General features: G+C 41.3%; 1 protein-coding gene across 1 annotated transcript in view; it reads left to right on the top strand.

Annotated features, from left to right (window-relative positions):
- Window positions 1-19,703, top strand: part of syne2b (spectrin repeat containing, nuclear envelope 2b) — a gene marked incomplete at its 5' end in the record, with an annotated part of 145,516 nt that overhangs the window by 104,536 nt on the left and 21,277 nt on the right. Inside the window, 18 exons of the mRNA XM_082515097.1 lie at window positions 1,722-1,874; window positions 2,024-2,200; window positions 2,301-2,456; window positions 2,641-2,784; window positions 2,892-3,062; window positions 3,536-3,669; window positions 3,779-3,983; window positions 4,136-4,318; window positions 4,665-4,772; window positions 5,406-5,560; window positions 5,987-6,134; window positions 6,219-6,313; window positions 6,658-6,889; window positions 7,408-7,602; window positions 9,293-9,415; window positions 10,437-10,592; window positions 12,202-12,360; window positions 13,358-13,524. Of these exons, the coding sequence (XP_082371223.1) occupies window positions 1,722-1,874; window positions 2,024-2,200; window positions 2,301-2,456; window positions 2,641-2,784; window positions 2,892-3,062; window positions 3,536-3,669; window positions 3,779-3,983; window positions 4,136-4,318; window positions 4,665-4,772; window positions 5,406-5,560; window positions 5,987-6,134; window positions 6,219-6,313; window positions 6,658-6,889; window positions 7,408-7,602; window positions 9,293-9,415; window positions 10,437-10,592; window positions 12,202-12,360; window positions 13,358-13,524 (2,861 nt within the window). The remainder of the gene's footprint in view (window positions 1-1,721; window positions 1,875-2,023; window positions 2,201-2,300; window positions 2,457-2,640; window positions 2,785-2,891; window positions 3,063-3,535; window positions 3,670-3,778; window positions 3,984-4,135; window positions 4,319-4,664; window positions 4,773-5,405; window positions 5,561-5,986; window positions 6,135-6,218; window positions 6,314-6,657; window positions 6,890-7,407; window positions 7,603-9,292; window positions 9,416-10,436; window positions 10,593-12,201; window positions 12,361-13,357; window positions 13,525-19,703) is intronic.

The following is a 19,703-nucleotide window of genomic DNA, read 5'->3' as shown; positions in this document are numbered from 1 at the left end:
GTGCAGCGTTTAAAGCGTGGAAGTACTGACCTTACTTTGAGTTTGATTCCATAAAAAGTGACAAAAACATTAGTGTCCGCTGTGCGTGGGAAGAAAACTTCTTTTTACAGCGAAAAAAAACCCCTAAACTTCCAAGCAAGCACCGAGTGCGCAAGGACGTAATGGGAAACTCACAGAGAAACTCGCGGATTCTTCCACTGACCGCAGCGGCACACCTGCACCAGGGTAAACCTCCGCCTACCCCACTCCTGCTTTACAGGTGAAAATAGAGCAAAAGGACCGCTGAGTCTTTGACTTTATTTATTTTCTGCTGTGTTTTACTTGCATCTATTTGAAAGAGTGAGTGGAAAACCCAAAAAAAATATTTTATTTTATGTGCTGGAATGTGCAGAAAATAGGTTTAAGTATTAAACAAATTTCTTCCAGTCAGAGAATGGTGCATATAATAAAATTTTTGCTTGATGCATAAAGTTAAAAAACTAAAACTAATAAAACAAGTTTTAAAAAGAGAGACTTTTCCATTTGATTACATTTTGTATGATGGATTATGCAGAAAAAGTAGAATTGGGCTGAAAGATCTATCGCTTTATCACCTATTCAGGTTATAAATCGTGTTTTTAAAAAGTAACTAAGTAACTAAGTAATTAATTACTTTTGAAAATAAGTAATCAGTAAAGTAACGGGATTACCTTTTTGGGAAGTAATCAGTAATTAGTTACTGATTACTTTTTTTCAAGTAACTTGACCAACACTGGTCATAGTGCAGTTTTTGGTGACTACTGTAGCACTTTCATTAATGTCTCCTCAAAAACACCTGCATTGAGTTTTGTGAGATTTCGTTTTTTCTACTTTAATTGTTTTCAGTTTTATTTTCAGTGTTTTTGCAACATTTTTGTTCTATTTGCTGTTCTTTTCTTACATTGCAGTGCATTTGACCTCTCAGAGCCACCGTAGAAACTCCTAGAAATACACATCCAACAGGATCGGTCACCTCTTATATGCAGTCTTGTAACTGTGCTCTCTTTATAAATGCAGACAGTGCAACGTGGTCCAATACATTAGTACATCTGACCCCAGATCTCCCTGAAGGGTGTTGGAGCGATGGAGTTTCTTAAATGCTGAATATTGTAATACACAAACTATGTGCCAGACACCCTCTTATCTGTGGATGTATTTAAATGTCAGAAGTTATACTTTCACAGAACCTTTCTGGCTTTAGCTCGACAAAGTTTGGTGCAGTTTTGCTGCCACCAATTATAATCATCCATCTTGAGGGCTCTTCTCACCTCTCTTCTCTTTTTGGTGTGAAACCACCTATGAACCTCTCTGTGTCTGACGTTTTTTTTTCTTTTCTGCTTGTCTGTCTTTTGCTCCTCTCTCCTCTTTCAGTCTCGTTCATCCACTCTTTTTCTTCTTTACTTTCCCACCTCCCACCTCCACTCGTCTCAGCTCTACCCCCTTCCTTGTTCTCTTTCTGAAATCCTCATTTCCTCTGCCTCTGTTCACTTTGTGGTCAGCTCCTGTCATTTGTAAGTCTTCTGTCCCCCCTACTTCAAGATTTTCACTCACTTCCTTTTAAACCTGGACTGTCTTTGCTAATAGCACCATTGTGGATTAACTGAAAGCTTATAAATGAAAACAATTGATTAAAGGCCATTAAACAATGACAACAGTATGCAATGGTTTTTTTAAATTAATTTATTTTTTGGACTTCATTGCAGCGATGGTTAGAGGTGCAGACACAGCAGGGGGCGCTGCTGGAGTTGCAGGCCTGGCTCGGAGCAGCTGAGTGTCAGTTGGAGGAGTACTGCAACAAAATCAACAAAAACTCCTGCACCAACAATGATCTCGCCCAGTTCCTGAAATACTTCAAGGTAGAATGGATGGTGGTGGTTGTGGTGCGGGCTTACATGTTTGTATTAATTATGCTGTTTCAGTGGGATAGTGGAGTATTATTAGCGCTGATCTGATCAAGAGACGTTTGTTGGTTTACTTGTGTATTTATCCATGGCATATTTCTCAGGAGTCTCAGACAGAGATGTGTGCACATCAGATTACAGTGGACTACGTGAACCAGCCATTACAGTCAAATAGTAATGAGAAGGACCACAGGTTGCGCTACGAACAAAACCAGTATGCAGATGAACAGGGTCGCCTCAACCATCAGTGGCTCAGCTTGCAGGAAAAAATCAACTCTAAGGTAAGTTTGAAAGGTCCTGCCTATAAACCTTCCTACATCACACACTGTTGATCATTAGAGGAGATGTTTGTAATTTGTTGACAACGTGTGCGGTGTTCAGATTCAGGAGGTTGAACAGGAGTTGAGGAACAGAGTAGAGTGGGATGCCCGACTGCAGCGGATCAACAGCTGGATCGCGGTTCAAAACCTCTGGATGGACTCGGCTCAGACACCCAGCAGCCAGACGGAGCTACAGAGGAGCATCAGCGTCTGCCAGGTCTGTGTTCTAACATCTGCGTGAACAGTCAGCGTGTCTGTCATCATTTCAACATTTCAGATTTGATGTTTCAGCCGTGATGAGCAATTTTCACGTCAAGTCATTTGCAAAGAAATACTCAGAGATACACGTCCACACAAGGGAAGTAAATCAACACAGGTTTTAAATTCTGCTTTTATCTCAGGATCTTGAGGAGAAGATTATGCAGAAGTCTGCAGCTCTTCAGGAGCTGATAGACAAAGTTTGTGGCAGACAAGAAAACAGGAGCTGCAATTTTATCTGTCAAATCGATAAATCCATCGAGACCTGCACAGCTCTCACACGGAGGGTAAGTAACACAAGGACAGTTCAGAGGATAAATGCCTCTGACTTAAAAGTTTTAGGTCAGGTATTTGTCTGCTCCTGGGTGTCTTTAGATTATCTTATCTTTTACAGAACGACTCAGTAAAACAGAGGCTAACTCAGGCTCAGCTGTTATGGAGCAACATGGAGGAGAAGCTGAGTCACATGGTGCTGAAAACAGTGAGAGCATCTCAGACTCTGAAGTATTACAGCGGCCCCCGGCTCTCCCTGCAGGCACTCACAGATCTCCATGAAAAGCTGCAGGTATTTTACCCATACTAGCTCGATCACTTGTAGATGTTTAAACTCACCACTTTTTCTGGATTCTTTGTCTGCAGTAGATATGTTTAATAAGGAGAATTTGGTCACTGGAACTGTGAGCTTCTGGACACTCAAAACATATTGCTTATTAAGACAGTGGTTAGCACTGGGTCCTGGATTCTAATCCAACATCCACCAGTGTGGAGTTTGCATGTTCTCCCTGTGTTTGCGTGGTTTCTCTCCGGGTACTCTAGCTTCCTCCCACAGTCCAAAGACATGCAATTAGTGGGGTTGGGTTAACTAGTGATTCCAAATTGCCCATAGGTGCTGTGTTGGCCCTGTAAGAGACTGGCAACCTGCCCAGAGTATACCCTGGCTCTTGCCCCATGGCAGCTGGGATAAGCTCCTATGACCCTGAGTTGGATATGTTTGGATTTTGTTTTTGACTGATGGCTGTTTTGTTGTATTGGATGCAGCTTCTTCAACAGGAGACAGAAGCCTCAGAGGTAGAGTGGGACAAACTTGGTCAGAACATCCTCTCTCTCAGAGATAACATCAGTCCTGCTGCTGCTGCCATCATCAGCAAATGTCTGGACAGGCAGAGAGACAGGTGAGACAAACACGCATGCACATACACCTGCACACAGGCACATCCACATGTGGAAACTCTGTGGAAAAATATGATCTTTTGTTGTTGTTTTTTGTTTTGTTTTTTCCAGTTGGACTATAGTGACTGGAGCTCTGGGCCAGCAGCTCCAGAGATGTCAGAAGGTCCTGACTGTGTGGCAGGTTTATGATAAGTGTGCTGGGTCTCTGGCAGAGCGACTGCAGGCACTACAGAGTGATGCCACATCTGTGCTGAGCAGCACACCTGGACAGGACAACACAGTGAAGCTGTTCACTGTCAAGATAGAAAATGTTCAGGTGAGATAATCAATTAAAAGAATGTCTTATTTCATATCAGGGTCCAGCAGTTTGTAACAGGCATTTAAAAATTCACCATCTGACACCAAACATAATAAAAATAATAATAATAATAGAAACTCTCCAATCATTTGCCTCCCCCTTTGCTTCAGATTTTCTTGCAGAGGACAGACACCTTGCAGTCTGACCTGGAGGTGGTGCTGAAAGCCTCCAAGGACTTGATTAGCCACCTGGAACCTTCAGCCGCCAGTCTGGTCCAATCAGAGTGCCGCTTGTTGCCACGTGGTGTCCTGCAGCTCAGACAGCAGCTGTCTAGGAACCTGGGTCACCTGCAGGTAAAACCTCATGAATGAAAGAGTCTGTGGGATTTGGTGAAGTCAGACTGGATTTATTGCTTATTATTCATTTTCACTTAAAAACTGCTTACACTGAACCGATCACATATCAAGTACAAACTTTTGTTTAAGGTTAAACCAGTGAGCCTGGTTATTTGGGTAAACCTGCAGGAATCTTTGAATGAAAACACTGCCAATCGTTCAATGTGCACAAAGTATTTTACTACAAACCGTTGCTTGTTTTGTTGCTGCCACTGCTATTCCTCACCTGACACCTGACTCCAGAAAGCGTCACAGTGACCTATAAATTAAGACACATATGGCCATGTGCCATGTTTGTGTGTAGGAGGAGCTTAAGCAGGTGCAGGAGTTTGAAAATGAGATGGAGTCACTGGAGAGGAATCTGGAGGTCTGGCAGCAGCGCCTGGAGGATCCAGCTCTGAAGGCAGACCAGGTGAGACAGCGTGAAGATTTTATGAATGACTGCTGTGCTGCGTGTTTAGCTCTCTGTTGTTTTCCCCAAAGTAAATTGTTCATTAAGAGACTTTTATGCTACAATAGAAATGTGTGTTTTCTTAAAGAGAGTCCAGCTTCATTTTCTTGAGTCTTGTATGTAGTGAAAAATTATTTATTTAAAAGCTGTAAAAAGAAAATGAGCTCGTACAGTCCAGTTGAGCTGTAGGTGCATTTACAGTGCTGAACAACTATGTAGTGCTGAAAACGTTTGGGTGACATTGTTTACACAAAGAGAAGATTTTGACAGCTGTAACTCTTAAATGTTAAGACTTAAGCAGAAATATGAGTGTCAAATATTTAGTAGTGTAAGGGTGTAAAAGTATGCTTTGTCTCTGCCTGACTTTATACCTCTGAATGGAAAGTTAATGTACAGGAGCAGATGTTATACAACAGTGAGAGAATATGAAGAAGCAGGAAGCCGCCCTGTGGCGGTAAATAAATGAGGACAGAGGAACACAGAGCATGACTGCAGCGTGTAATCTTAGACCGTCCTGAGCTGTGATGCCGTGCGTGAGGTAGTCCAGACTGTTGTGATCCCTCCTGAGTCTCTGACGCCACCATATGTTTCCAGTCTGGCCTCATGGAGCTGAGCGGCCTGTCTGCTGACCTCGATGTGCTCAACGAGCGGAGCTGCAGTCTGACGCTAGAGGACGCTGCGGCACACCGCCTGCAATTCCTCAACCGCCGCTGGGCCGATGCCTCCGCCAGAGCTGAAGAGGCCTGCAGGTCAGTGAGGAAACACGAGGAGTAGGGAACTAATACCTGAGCAGCCATCACAGTTTTCCTGTCTTCCAGTAAATTTCCCCTGTTTTAAGTAAATAAAAAACAAAAAGATATTTAGTTCGCAGTTTTAAAAAAGAGAGAAAACAATCAAACGTAATTGTGTAAAAGGCAGTGAATGAACCGAACACAAATTAGGGCTGATCACTAAATGGATACATTTGTTTGGCAGCCTTGCCTCAAAGGGCATTTCACAGAACTTTTGCAGACAACTGTTTTTATAAATCCGCTCAAATCTGTAGGAGGCAGTTTTTTTTCAAACTTTACTTTCGAATTACGGGCTTTTTGACGTTAAAAAACGTTAAAAATATACTTTTCACAAAGTAAAATGTTGCAGAACATTTTTCACCTGCTGTTCTGTTTTGTGTACAGTGAGCTGCAGACGGAAGTGCTGAGGCAGCAGAGATTTGAGCAGAAGTGTGAAAGCTGGATGTCGTTCCTGCAGAGGATGGAGGACAGCCTGGCTGTAGACGTAGCGGGATCGTACGACGGCCTCAGACAGCAGCTCTGTACTCACAAGGTATCAAACCTGATTAGCAGTCTTACTGACGCATCTAAGCTTGAACTACACACTTCTAATCATTCATATGTCTCTGTGATTCAGCGCTTTCAGGCTGAGCTCTCCATTGGTCACCAGATCCTTCACTCAGTCATCACTGATGCTCTTCATCTGCTGCAGAAAGGAGAGGTGGAGGGCAGGTGAGAAGATCAAACAGCATCCCTCTGCCCATCTGAGTCCAGGATGTGTGAAATATGTTGACACCTTTGAAATGAACTGACATGAAATTTAATAGAGTTATATTGATGAAGATGAAATCCTAAAAGCTTTGGTGATTACCTGACTGTTCACTGACCGTTCACTAGCATCACCACCAGGTTCCATGCTTCGTATAGGTTTCTGTTCTAATTCTGATCCTGGTTTTAAAAAAATCTAGCTTGATTGGTACAAATGGCCTCAGAAAACAATGAATCATTCTGTTTGTTTAGACAGTCAGTGTTTCATTTTGAAATTTAAGTACAACTTAATATTTTGATGGATCCAGGAGCGACTTCATCCTAAAGCTGGCCCAGCTCAGAGAGCAGTGGCAGGGAGCAGTACAGCGGGCTGACCAGCGACGGTCTTTGGTGGAGGGGTTGGTGAAGCACTGGCACCTGTACAGCCGCAGCCTGAGAAAGCTCCAGAGGTTCCTTGCGGACACGCAGACCCTGCTCCCCTCAGCTGGACTAACCTGCTGTAGCCTGCAGCAGCTCCGACGCTCCCTCCACGACCTGCAGGTGGGATCTGTTTTCGAATTGATTTTGAAATCACTTGAAAGGGCCATAAAACTGATTGAATTAAACACTCACTGCGAGCTGATGAATGAAATTATAAGAATATCAATCTGTTAAGAGGACTGATCCTTGTGGGAGTCTTTTACACTTGCTGAAAATCATTGTTTGTTCACGTTATCTTTGCCACTCACTCACAGACGGCTGCTTAAAGATATGAACACTGAGGGAAAATTGGTGCTGATTGCGTTTACAGCAAAGGGAAAATGAAACGATTGTAAAGTTTCCAATCTTTGTTATTTTGGGCTGTCATGAAGGAAGACTGATGGGATTTGAATTGAATGTGGATGAAGATAAGACTTTGACCTATTGTAAGCTGCCCCTTTAAAAAAAAAGAAGATGGAAGCCCCACAGAGCCCCCGGCTGACTACATCCCCCAATGAATCACTGCTGAGTAGCTTCCTTCGCTTCATTTTTCCTCCACACTCCTTTCTATGTTTTATCTCCTGCACTGTCATCCTCAGCACAAAGAGCTGTTGTTCCAGAGGTATCAGAGCAGTTTCATCAACACTCTGGAGGTTGGCCGTCAGCTGTTCTCCATGGGGGACGAGGAGACCCAGACTCAGCTTCAGACAGATCTGGGGACACTGCAGGAGGAGTGGGACAATCTCCACAGTTTGCTGTTCAAAAGACTGGAGCTCACCGAGGCTATAATCAAGGTAATCATTGTGACTATTATGTTCTGATTTAACGGGTTACTTTTAGGAACTTTTTAGCTGGTACACAGTGAGACAAGTTCAAACTCAGTCTATGCTACTAAGGAAAACTTTGCAGTGTATCTGTGCTTGTGTGTTTGTATTTTCTGTATTTTGACTTAAATTTATATTGAACTCTTCTTCTTATTCATGTGACTTCTTAAATGCAAGCACAGTAATGTCAATATATTTGTATCCTGGCCTGTTTGTCAAATAAAAACACAGAGTATTGTTAAAATACTGAAAGTACCGAACAAAGATTTAAATATGTCATATTTGACCTCTGACCTCGCCTTCAAAACGGTAGATTGGTTAGAAGGTCAAAGCGATAATAATCATATATAGAGCTATTTCTTAAAATTATGTTTCTTACTGCCATTCTGTATATATACATATATAGGCATATAGGTAATGATGTATAGCGACACTAAATATTACTAAAATTACTTTATTATAATAATAACATTAAAGTAACAGGTTATAACTGTTTACATACATAAAAAATTGAATACCTGTACAATGTTCCTGAATATGTTTTTAATATTTTAAAAACAAAATAAAATTGTGATCAAAAACTTTTTTCACTTGATATAGATTACTAAAAATGTTAATGAATTTACTAGACAATGAAATGACTGCTATGCATGCACTGTATTCACATCAATAAAAAATAAGTGAACTCAAAATTACGTCGAGGATATTAAAATGGGTTTCAACAGGGCAAATAGCGAAAGCCTGAACTTTGCCCTTGTTTTTGTTGCACTAAAACCATCTTAAAGTAAGTTTAAAACAAAGGAAATGCACACAAAACACAACACTTTTCCAATAAAAGTAAATACTGCCCAGAGAGTGATCCACTTCTTGTTTTTTACTGTTAGTGTCAGCTCCAGTAAAATGTCCCGTTTGAGATTTTTAGACTAAACGGTTCCTTTATTTTGGACGGTAATTAATCGGTAAAAAAAACTTATTGATGCTTTGTTTTGAATGGGCTCCAGTTTAAAACAGCAGTAAACAGTTTTCAGCCGAGCATATTGTGGCTTTGTCTTTTCATGTTATCATATTTGAGTATTTGGCTTTTAAATTGTTATCACCACAGTAGATGAGTCTTTTTTGCTACCCTTACCCTCCAGTCAATGGATGGTCAGATTACACCGGATATACAGAATCAATGAAATTTAAGGCCGTGTCAGGGAGTGAGAGTGAATCCCCTGAGGAAGTTACATCAGCCTCAGCCTCGGTGTGGACTGAAAACATCGCTCTTAGATTTAGCCCTTAGTTGTTTTTACAGCACATGCCGTATAGTAGTTCAGCCGCTTTGTAAATCTGCTACTTTCTCAGTGTCTCATTTTCTTTGCCTTGTATCATCAGTGGGTAAATATGACGTGGAAGTCTATAAGATGAGTTGAGTTTTTGTTTATTGAGCCCGGACAAAGACACATAGATCCTCTACTTGTCTCCCATAGCGTCTGACACATTCTCATGGCCTGAGAGCAGGCAAGTTAATCCAATCTGTCGTGATTAATGACTGCAAGCATGTTTAGGAAGTAAAAGACAAAGGAGTGTGATGGGTTGTTGTTCAATCAGCTTTGTAAGATCCTATCACATTGATCTGCATGATTAACGTGTTTTAAAGAATACATTTTGATTGTGTTAGAACTGGGAGCGCTGCGAGACTGGGCTAACAGATAGCATGCTGCAGCTTAAAGACATGAAGACCCGGCTGAACCAGACCATGCCAGAGTGTGATGACGACCTGGAGAGTGCAAAGCTCTACAAGGTACATCTCCAAATAACTAATCACAAAAGCACAGGACGTGCATTTCTTGCTTCACTTTTTTAGCGGAAACTCCAGCAGTAAAATAATTTCGGCCTAATAATGAACTCTGAGCTGGGCGTGCTTTTGTTTAACTGTTGAGACTGAACCACAGTATAGTCCTGTTAAAAAGGAATATCGTTGGACGGAGACATACATTTATTTGTGTTCCTATTAACAAGAACTAGGATTTTTTTTAAAAACTAAACAAGGGGGTGAGTTTTGATTGTCAGCTTATTGCAATTAGTACAGAGAGTTAATTATATAATTTATAAAATAACTGACAGCCAGGCCGCTCTGACAGTAAGATAAAAGATCAGATAAAAGGTTCTTCATTTGGAGAAACACATATATTTGTTCTGTTTGTTATATCTGTTTTGTTTTTTCAAAGGTCTATCTTGTCCTTACTAAGAAATGAATATATGTGATTCTCAATGTGTCAGATTATTCTTTCATGCATTGTCTTTTCTCTTCAGCAGTTTTTTTGTTGTTGTTTTGTTTTTTTGTTTTTATGCATGTACTCCAAGTTCATATTCACATTCTGCATGTTAGTGTTAGCAGCCTGTAGGTGGTGAAGGGCTAATACATATCTGTTTAAAATACTGACATGTAAACATCAGAACGTGGATCTACAACAAGTTCTCAGACTGTTTGGACCCAGGAGACCAAAGTCAAGTTTGAAATAGTTTTGCCTCAAAGCTCATCCCCTCTGACCCACCAAAGCCTTTATCCCCAACCCCTACCTTCCCCCTGCAGAGTCACCCCTCCCCCAGCCCAGCTTGCAGCCTGTGGCCTTTAATCCTCTCTCGCTGGGCGGGGAGAAATAGAGAGAAAAGGGTGATAGAGATAGAGGGAGAAAGAAAAAGGGGCTGGAGGTCCAGAGCGAGAGGACAGTAGGGACTAGCTGTGAGAGAGTGAGTGCAGAGGGCGAGGAGGGGGGAGTCCTGACAGTTTGTTGTGGTGATCGCTGTGTTATGGTATGCAGAAGAACAAGATCTCCCTGGAGGACTGGGCTGAGAGCCTGACGGAGCTGAGCAGCATGAAGACGGATCTGTCCCAGTACATCATTGCAGACGATGTCCTGCTGCTGCAGGAGCAGGTGGAGCACCTGCACTGCCAGTGGGAGGAACTCTGCTTCAAGGTTAGTGTGCGCAGGCTCAAACATGACTCCTGTCTGACTCTGGAATCAGAGCAGGCTTATCCTTAAAAATTCTCATGATTGTTCTATTCCTGGTGCATTTGCCTTGCTAAAGCTGCTTCACCAGTATCCTGAATAATTTTTTTTATATTGCTGTTTCCCCCGTTTGATTCTTACTTTCTAAAACTCAAACAGTCAAATCTCTTCGGGAAATTTTTTTTAAAGCATTGCTGATACAGAGATTGATATGAAGCATAATGAGACCAGAAACACTCATCAGAACTGTTTGGATTTAGGCCCGCAGTCTAAAAAACTGTCATGGTTTAAAGGGACAAAGTATCTTCAAACCATTGCAGGATGAAGTTGCAGGGTGAGGAATAGTCTGTCAAGAAGCTCAAGGGTTAAATACAGCAACTAAATTTTCTTTATTTGGTCAAAAGTTGTTTTATTTGTTTGTTTTTTGGGGGGTTTCTTTTTGAAAGAGCACCTAAAAGTTATCTGACTTGATTAGCAGCAGCTCTCACATCTGCAGTACATTGTATGTGCTGTGATATGGTTTAATCAGCATTCTGAGTTCACCACATTCATTTATTGTTTCTGTTGAAAGTCTGAGCCATTAGAGGGGAGTTAAGTTAGTAAATCTCAGTAATACTTTAAGGGGCAACTAAAAGGACCAACACGTCTGGGAGGCGGGGCTGTGAAGGGAGCATTGTGATAACGGGGAACAGATGGTGACGAAAGAGAAATGTTGCAAAGAGCTAAGAGGTTTCAGGAAGAAGAGCTTTTGCATTAAAATGAATTTGGGGGAGGGGAAGGTGATCGCAAGGATGGGCACTTCTGACTGTGTGGAGGCTTCTTCATTCACGAATGTTTATTAAAAGTGAAACATTTTACCTGAGACACATTTACAGGTAAAGTGTGAAAATTGCCTAAAGATTGCCTAAAATACTCTCAGTAACATTTCCCTATCAGCTTTGTCAGTGTGTTTTTAAACAGGCCTTGTAAGTATGTTTGGAATGAATGAATGATTTTCTCCAAATACAAAACGAAGTTTTCATGCCCACGGCGTGAAAAAAAAGGGAGCTTTATCCTCCAAGTGAGTCTGAGTAATCTATTACAGAGCAGTTAGCCTGTTTTGGCTTGGCACACATCTGTGACAGAAAAGTATAAACATTTAACACCAAAGAAACATCTAGGATGAAAGCTGGCAAAGTCAAGCATCCTATATCATCTCCCATGTTTAGATAAGGCTGTGCATGTGTTTCTCAGGTGTGCATATTATCTTAATATGTTGATGCTTAATGATAATCTGGAGGATACCCAGACTTTATAGGATGTCACCATTTGTGCCTGATTATTATTGTTTTTAAAGGTCTGAGTGTAAATCATTTGGAAAAAAATCACGATGAAGTCACCAGCACCAGGGTCCGCCTGAGTCAAATTCTATATTCATTCCAAGCTAAAGTGAACAACAACCCAATCAGCACAAATCAGCTTACAATGCATCTGCACCCATAATGATAAGATAGATTAGACAGCTACAGTACCACTAAGCATCTTACAGTGATGATACTTATTTAATTTCTGTCCCCCAATCCGCTTTGTGTCTCAGGTGTCCCTGCGTAAACAGGAGATCGCAGACCGCCTGAACGCCTGGATCATCTTCAATGAGAAGAACAAGGAGCTGTGTGAGTGGTTGACGCAAATGGAGAACAAGGTGGCGCACAACTCTGATCTCAACATCGAGGAAATGGTCGAGAAACTCAAGAAGGTAAGCGTTCTAACTAGGATGTATATTGGTAACGATATAGTTATAGTGACAGGAAGACCGATTTAAGTAGTGAAATACATAAAACCACCAAACAGTTTCTGAGCACAGCTGCAAGGGTCGCTGCTGAGTACTCCCACAACTTAAACTGTTGTCTGCAAGAGAATTAATTAAAACTTTACATTGTTAAATAAGATTTCTTACTGCCATCGTCTCAAGCTTCACTTGCTGTTAGTGAAGCAGAGTGCTGTAGTTGGTTTTTTGAACACTTCATGCTTAATCACAGTAGCCAAAGCAACAGCAATCAGGCAGTCTAACTGGCACTGTCTAATACCAGATACTTTCTGTTGTTTCACTGCTGTGCTGATGAGATCATCAGTAAGGTTTTCAAGCCATTCAAGCCCACAAAAGTACTTCTAGTAGTAGGATAACAGTCATAGAATCACTCTTTACCCCTCACAGCTGTAAAACAAAGGAATGCACTCATATATTAATGTGTGTGATTTTTTAATCAGCGTTAAAAGTTTCCTTTTGCATTTCGTTTGTGGCACCACTGCCGTCTGTGCTGCTTTGTATCAGGATGTGTCACGTTGTGTGGTGCACTGTCTGGGCTTTTCAAAAAGCTGTGAATTCCCTCCTGATTGTTAAAGAGACGACAGCTGTTTCTGGCCCAGCAGGGCCACGCGGGTGTGTTTTGTGTTGATCTCACGGCCTCTTTTATTTGGTGCTATGGGAGTGACGGTGATGGAGGGTGAAGGGGGGGAGTAGAGGTTAGTAAAGGTGAATGCTGAAACTCAGTTATTGCCGTCGTGAGGGTTTCAAACCTTTACAGCTCCTCTGGCATTAAAATTGAGCGTTTGGCCCTGAGATACAGACTCCTGGCACGCAAATTCAAACTAAATTCAAAGCTTTTAAGACTTAAAGAATGCTGGTGCACCAGAAATTTACATGCTCACGTGTAGTACATCATTCTGTCTTTTTACTTGGATTTCTCAATCAGGACTGTATGGAGGAGATCAACCTGTTCAGTGAGAATAAAACCCACCTAAAGCAGCTTGGAGAGCAGCTCATCACAGCCAGCAACAAGACAAAGGAAACAGAGATCAATGACAAGCTGAAGGACGTCAACGACCGCTGGCAACATCTGTTTGATCACATAGAGGCCAGGTAGGAAGCAAGAAGGCATAAAAATGTGTTAAGAAATATTGCTAGAGATGTTGGAGATTAATTTTATATGAATGAATTTGTGAGTTTATACGTTTTATTGTTGAGTAAGGGTGCTGGTGTTGTAGTGCTTGGTTATATAACCAAGTTCGACTCCCAGTCCAAAACTTTGTTTAAACTTATATTGACAACTTTGACGCAAGTGCCTAACAGTTTATGCTAAATGTTTTTTTACATCACTCTTTGAACGTCTTTCAAACATTCAGCCGTTAGCAGTGGGGTTGCCTGCTTATTAAGAGTAGCACAAAAACTGCATATAAAAAATTGACCTAGCCACTGTGATGTCATATTTTGGCCTCGGTGTTAGCGTTCTGGCTGCAGTCATGTTCTTTTTTTTTTTTTAAGCCAAATGCAGCTGTAATTGGAGTTACTACTTATCAGAGAATACTAGCAAGTTTGGTTAGAAAGCTTTATATAGAAAGCGTAGCAGCGCTTAGCCATACACCACATTTTGTTACAAAACTGAAGCAAAAACTTGTTGGATGTCATCTACCAACAGCGGGTTATAATATTTGTCAGCTTGTTTTATCAAAATGTTCCAAAAGGTAACAGCACAAACATGGTGGAGAAAGGGGGAATGATGGAGACCAAAAACATTTTTCCAACTAGGCCGTAAACATCCTTTTTAATGTTGTAAAGTTAACATGGGAGTGTCTCAATTTCTGGAACTAGCCTCAAGTTGCCATTTGATGAACTGCACAGTATTTCCACATTGGCTTCATTTTGTTTGGCATAATAGCAATCCCTCCACACAGCTTAGTGTGACCGTCCCATCAATCTAATAATGCTGAAAGTCTGATAAAGTATTGCTGGGCTTGACAAGCTAACAGTGGGATATCCTGAAGGAACAATAAAACCTTTAGATTGCACTTTTTATATTATTTTTCCTCTTGCCTTCTGATATTCTGACATGATGCCATCACTCTTTTCTCTTATGGGAAATCTTACTGGATGTCTTTATGACTGTGTGCAGTATGACTGTTGATCCAAAGCTACAAGAGCAGCCCTGAAATGTGACTTGATTTGGAGAGAGAATGCAGTTATTTTCGTTCACATTATGAAGACATGCAGTTAGTGGGGTTAGGCTAATGATCCCAAATTCCCCTTCAACCATCAGGTGTGAATGTTTGTCTGTCTCTCTGTGTTAGCCATGTGACAGACTGGTGGCCTGTCTAGACTATGCTCCACCTCTTATTCTATGGTGACCCTGAACTGGATAAGTAAAAGAAAATGAATGGATGTATTAAATATTGGCTTCTGAAGTGGTTTGTATTTAGATTATCGCTACTTAACAAGCAGTTTTCACAGCTTAAGAATACAACCTGCTGATTATTCCTTTAGTCATCATGCTTCTTTGAATCCTGACCCCTTAGTGTTTACTGCTGCAGTTCAGCACGTGCAGCTTTATCTGTGCACTGTTGGACTGGGCACAGCACAGCTGTTATTCTACTGTGGCTGCAGATTAAAGTTGGTGAAGCAGAGGATAGACTCATATTATTATTAATCTATGAATTCAAATTGCATTCCAACACAGAGAAGATTGATAGCTGCATGCAGGGAGGTGCTGAAATGTTTCCACAGTTTATGGTTCCAGACAGAAAAGTTGACAATCAAACTTTAAAAGTGAAAAAGTAGCTGGATAAAGACAGAAGAGAGAGCTTGAGCTGCACTAAAGGATGAGCTGTGCCTGTCCAAGCTGAAAATGGGCAGAAGGTGGGCTACGTTCTGGGCAAGTCACCAGTATTTACCTCGTCACCTGTCACCAGTATTTACCAGTAGGGTTTTTTGTACTCATTTTTCATTATTAAAAACGAAACACATAAGCTGATGTATATATCTGAAAACTATAAATTACATCTCAGAAATTCCCAATTATTTTTATGGTATTTTGCAAGGGATGAAGCGAAATAATTAACTTTGCAGTTTTTGGATTCTGCAGAATTTAATTCAATTCAATTCAATTTTATTTATATAGCGCCAAATCACAACAAAAGTCACCTCAAGGCGCTTTATATTGTACGGTAGATACAGAGAAAAACCCAACAATCATATGACCCCCTATGAGCAAGCACTTTGGCGACAGTGGGAAGGAAAAACTCCCTTTTAACAGGAAGAAACCTCCGGCAGAACCAGGCTCAGGGAGGGGCGGGGCCATCTGCTGCGACCGGTTGGGGTGAGAGAAGGAAGACAGGATAAAAGACATGCTGTGGAAGAGAGACAGAGATTAATAACAGATATGATTCAATGCAGAAAGGTGAAAAACTCAATGCATCATGGGAATCCTCGGCAGCCTACGTCTATTGCAGCATAACTAAGGGAGGATTCAGGGTCACCTGGTCCAGCCCTAACTATATGCTTTAGCAAAAAGGAAAGTTTTAAGCCTAATCTTAAAAGTAGAGATAGTGTCTGTCTCCCGAATCCAGACTGGAAGCTGGTTCCACAGAAGAAGAAGAAACACAAGTCTAAAAGGTTACACACTTGGATACTCCAGTGTCAGAATGTTTTCATCTAAGAGCAACTTTTGAGTTCACTATTTAGCTGATAGCAACACGAGTCTTTATATTTATGTATGTGGTGAGCCTGGAGATAATTATGTGTTCTTTCCACTCACAAGGTTGATCTCAGAAACAAGCGGCGTGCATTAGTGGAGGGTTTTTGACCTTTCTTGTTCTCTACTAGTCACTTTCCCGTAGTCAAACGGTGCAGTAGTTATTACCAGCTATGGCCTTGCTGTACAGCAGAATGGATGCAGGTTGGTGGAGTGCACAGCAATTATCAGTACATTTGCACCAAACAACAGGAAAGCGGGTTTAAACCAATGATTGAATGCTGCTGCACATAATTACCAGTCTAGTGATGGCAAAAGAACTGATTTTTTTCATAAAATGCACCAAGCGAATCAGAGCTAACTAAACTTTTTAAACCCAGATGACCCCATTTTTAAACCCAGGTTGCTGTGTAGTTAACATGGTTGCACTCTTTACCTTCATCTTATTCACATTTTAATAATATGAATTTAATATAAATGCAGTGATCCTTAATTCTTCATTATCCACTTAAGAAGCTGTTGACTGAAGCTTTTTCCCCCCATTTAGTTTGAAGCACTTTCGCATAATCAAGTGGGGTAGAAAATCACCGTGTTTCCGTTTCACAAGGGAAGCAAAATTTACATGGGGCTGATTGCTGCTTTTGTGAGTCGGAGGGTATTTAAATGAAAACCTTTCAACTTTGCCACATCTACCCAGGGCGATTTTTGAGGGGCAGTTAACAATGAGTGGCATCCTATTGATTTGTAGTGTTTATATGTGTGTGAACACGGCGCCAGGTACCAGGCTTCTCCTAGTGTGGTTTGTGTTTTAAGTAGGAAAAACAAACGCAATTAAAAAAGGGGAAATTTAAAGGGTACCTTCCGTGCTTGACCACCTGTGAATGGAGAGCTTTCAGGAAAGTTCAGCTTGCAAAGTGATGAATGTTAAAATTAAAGAAAAAAATTGATACATTTATTCTACAACTTGGCCTGAGAGAGACTGCACTAAATCCATCTATGTTGTTTATTTAGGGACAAGGGTCTTTATCATGACTGTCAGGCTGTTAGTACAGAGACATACCCTCTTCCACTAACAACAGAATGGAGACTAGAGTTGAGAGGGAGCATCACACACAATAGTGGATTTGCGCTCACTGGTCTCCTCCCCTTAAGTAACTGACCAGCATAAGATTGCTAAGCCTGCTAATGAGCCATTAGTGAGGAAACTGTGCAGTTGTCATATTCCAACTTTTTATTTCAAGTTTTTGAAAATGTTTGTGTGACACTAGTTACAATTGTTAAAATCTGTACTGGTATCAAAGCTGGGTGAAGTCTGGGTGAAGGTCTCAGTGCAGACCAGTTCTGGCACACCAAAACAGACAAACTGTATACTATTGTCTATCAAAATTTACTATCACTAGCACTAATGCACCCATAGTTAAGTGGAGTAGTTTAAGATTCTTGTTATTCATGTTATTATATCTGCTGCCAAAACCTTTGTAGGATTTGAGGCTGAGGACGAATTGCTGTGAACTGTAATAAGGGGGTAAAACCTTTCTATGCAGATAAATGTAGTCAGTGTCTGCTGATGAGTTAGTTCTTCTTTGTTGAGCCATCTGCTTCGCCAGAGGTTGTTTGGTTTCCCTAATTTTTAAATCATAGCAATCCTCCTGGCACTTAACAGTGTACACTACATTACTCTGTTTGTGTCTGGGGACTTGATCCTTGGGGTGGACTAATTTTTGGTGCAGCGAAAAATGGGTCCATTTACTTACTTGGATTGAGCATGCACCAAGACATCCGAGGGACTTCTCCAGTCTCAAAATTTGCATTCACATGAAGCCAAGAAAATATGTAGCTAGAGGTTTATGAAGTGAAGGTTGCGCAAGGGGTGTCGTGTCCGGGTAAATGTGTGGGTAAATGTTAGATAGATAGAATGTGTGAGACATTGTAGAAAGTGTTTTGAATGCTCAAGTAGAACAGAAAAGTGCTATATAAGAACCAGTCCATTTACCATTTACAGCATGCACATTATACAGAGCTGAGTCAGTGGTTGGTCTCATTGGATGGTCCATTGTCAGAGTCCTGCAGGCCTCTGTCACATGTTTGGATAAGGGCTGATGAAGTTCCAAGACTAGCTGATTCAGAGTCACTGATGACTGTGGCGTGCCTCTTGCCATTGTCTGCATCTCACCCCACTAAGTTACATCAGATGACTGCTGAGGTTTGACTTGCAGAGGGATTAGATGCGCTGATACTGGCCCGCTGCTCGCCTTTGTCCCCCAAAACAAACCGGGTGCTCCGTCACCCGGCCCAGCAGCTGCTGTTTGCTAATGCGAGCCTTTGTCCTGATGGGCGCTCTGCCTCAGGGGCCACCATCCGCTCGCTTTATTGTGCGAATAAGATGCATGCAAGGCAGATGTTTGTTTTCTCTTTAAAAACATTTACCCTGCTCTGTCCAGACACCTCTCCTCCTCACACCTGGTATCTGCACAGATTTACTTCGTGTACTCTCACACAGCGTTTTTGTTTCTCAGATTATAGCACAGTCAAGCCGTTCATTTCAAGTACAGCTTTCACACATTTAGTGCCATGTTGTTTAGTTTATTTGTTTCGTTTATACGGACAGAAAGGTTGTCCTTTTGTTGCCACTCGGTTCTCTTTTCATGTGGCCATAGACCTGGTTGTCATAGTGATGGTGTTATTGCAACAGGGATTGGTTATGTGTGACAGACTGTGATATGTGAGATGGAGTCATCTTGGAGTTGATTATTTTATTTATAGGCATGTAATTGCAAATAAGTGAAATGTGAGATTTGCACTTGTGTGTATCCCTTCAACTTCTTCATGCCTGTAATCAATAATCTAAAATGAAATGTTGCAGGTCTCAGTTCACTACTCACATTTTGAGTGTGACCACCTCTAAAGTTGGCCATGTTAACGTTTAAGTCTGCAGGGATTGACTCACTTTTGGAGACTTGTTTGCTTGTGCTGTTCTTTCTTTCTGTGTTTTCTCTTGTGCACCAGGTGGCTCATTTTTATATACAGCTACCAACATAGAAGTAGTTGGCCAGCTTTGCATGTTCTGTCACACTCCCACAAAGTTATTTCATTAGTTCATTTCTGTTCTCATTTTATGACCTTTTTTTGTTGTCATTCTTCCTTCTGCTCCACCTGTTGTTTTTTTCTAACCTTTATTATTCAGACCTGTAATATATTACTTGTTCTTGGTACTCTGAGCCCGAGGGTGGTTTATTTCAATATAAAGAAGGTGGCAGATGGAAGTTTACCAACCTCGGGTTTCTGGCTGGCTCTGTCTGCGTCGGCCACTATTGGCAGTCTGAGCAACAGTTTACAGCTCCACCTTTAATGAACTTTAATGTCTTTACCTTACAGACGTCTTGAATTGTTTTAGCCTAACTGTGTACTTTTCTACTTCCTCAGTCATGGTCTTGCCACATTATCCTGAATCTCTGATATTCATGCATATTTATCAAACTCACCGAGAGACAGATGGCTTGAATGGTCTCTTATAAAGTTCAGTTGGTAGATTTTTAGCCACAGAATTAATCCTGGTTTAGCTGTGTCAGTACCC

Source organism: Aulonocara stuartgranti, assembly GCF_965226115.1.
Source record: "Aulonocara stuartgranti genome assembly, chromosome: 19".
In the NCBI taxonomy this organism is placed as follows: domain Eukaryota; kingdom Metazoa; phylum Chordata; class Actinopteri; order Cichliformes; family Cichlidae; genus Aulonocara; species Aulonocara stuartgranti.
The sequence above is the reverse complement of the archived record's forward strand: the minus strand, read 5'-3'. Positions and strand labels throughout refer to the sequence as shown.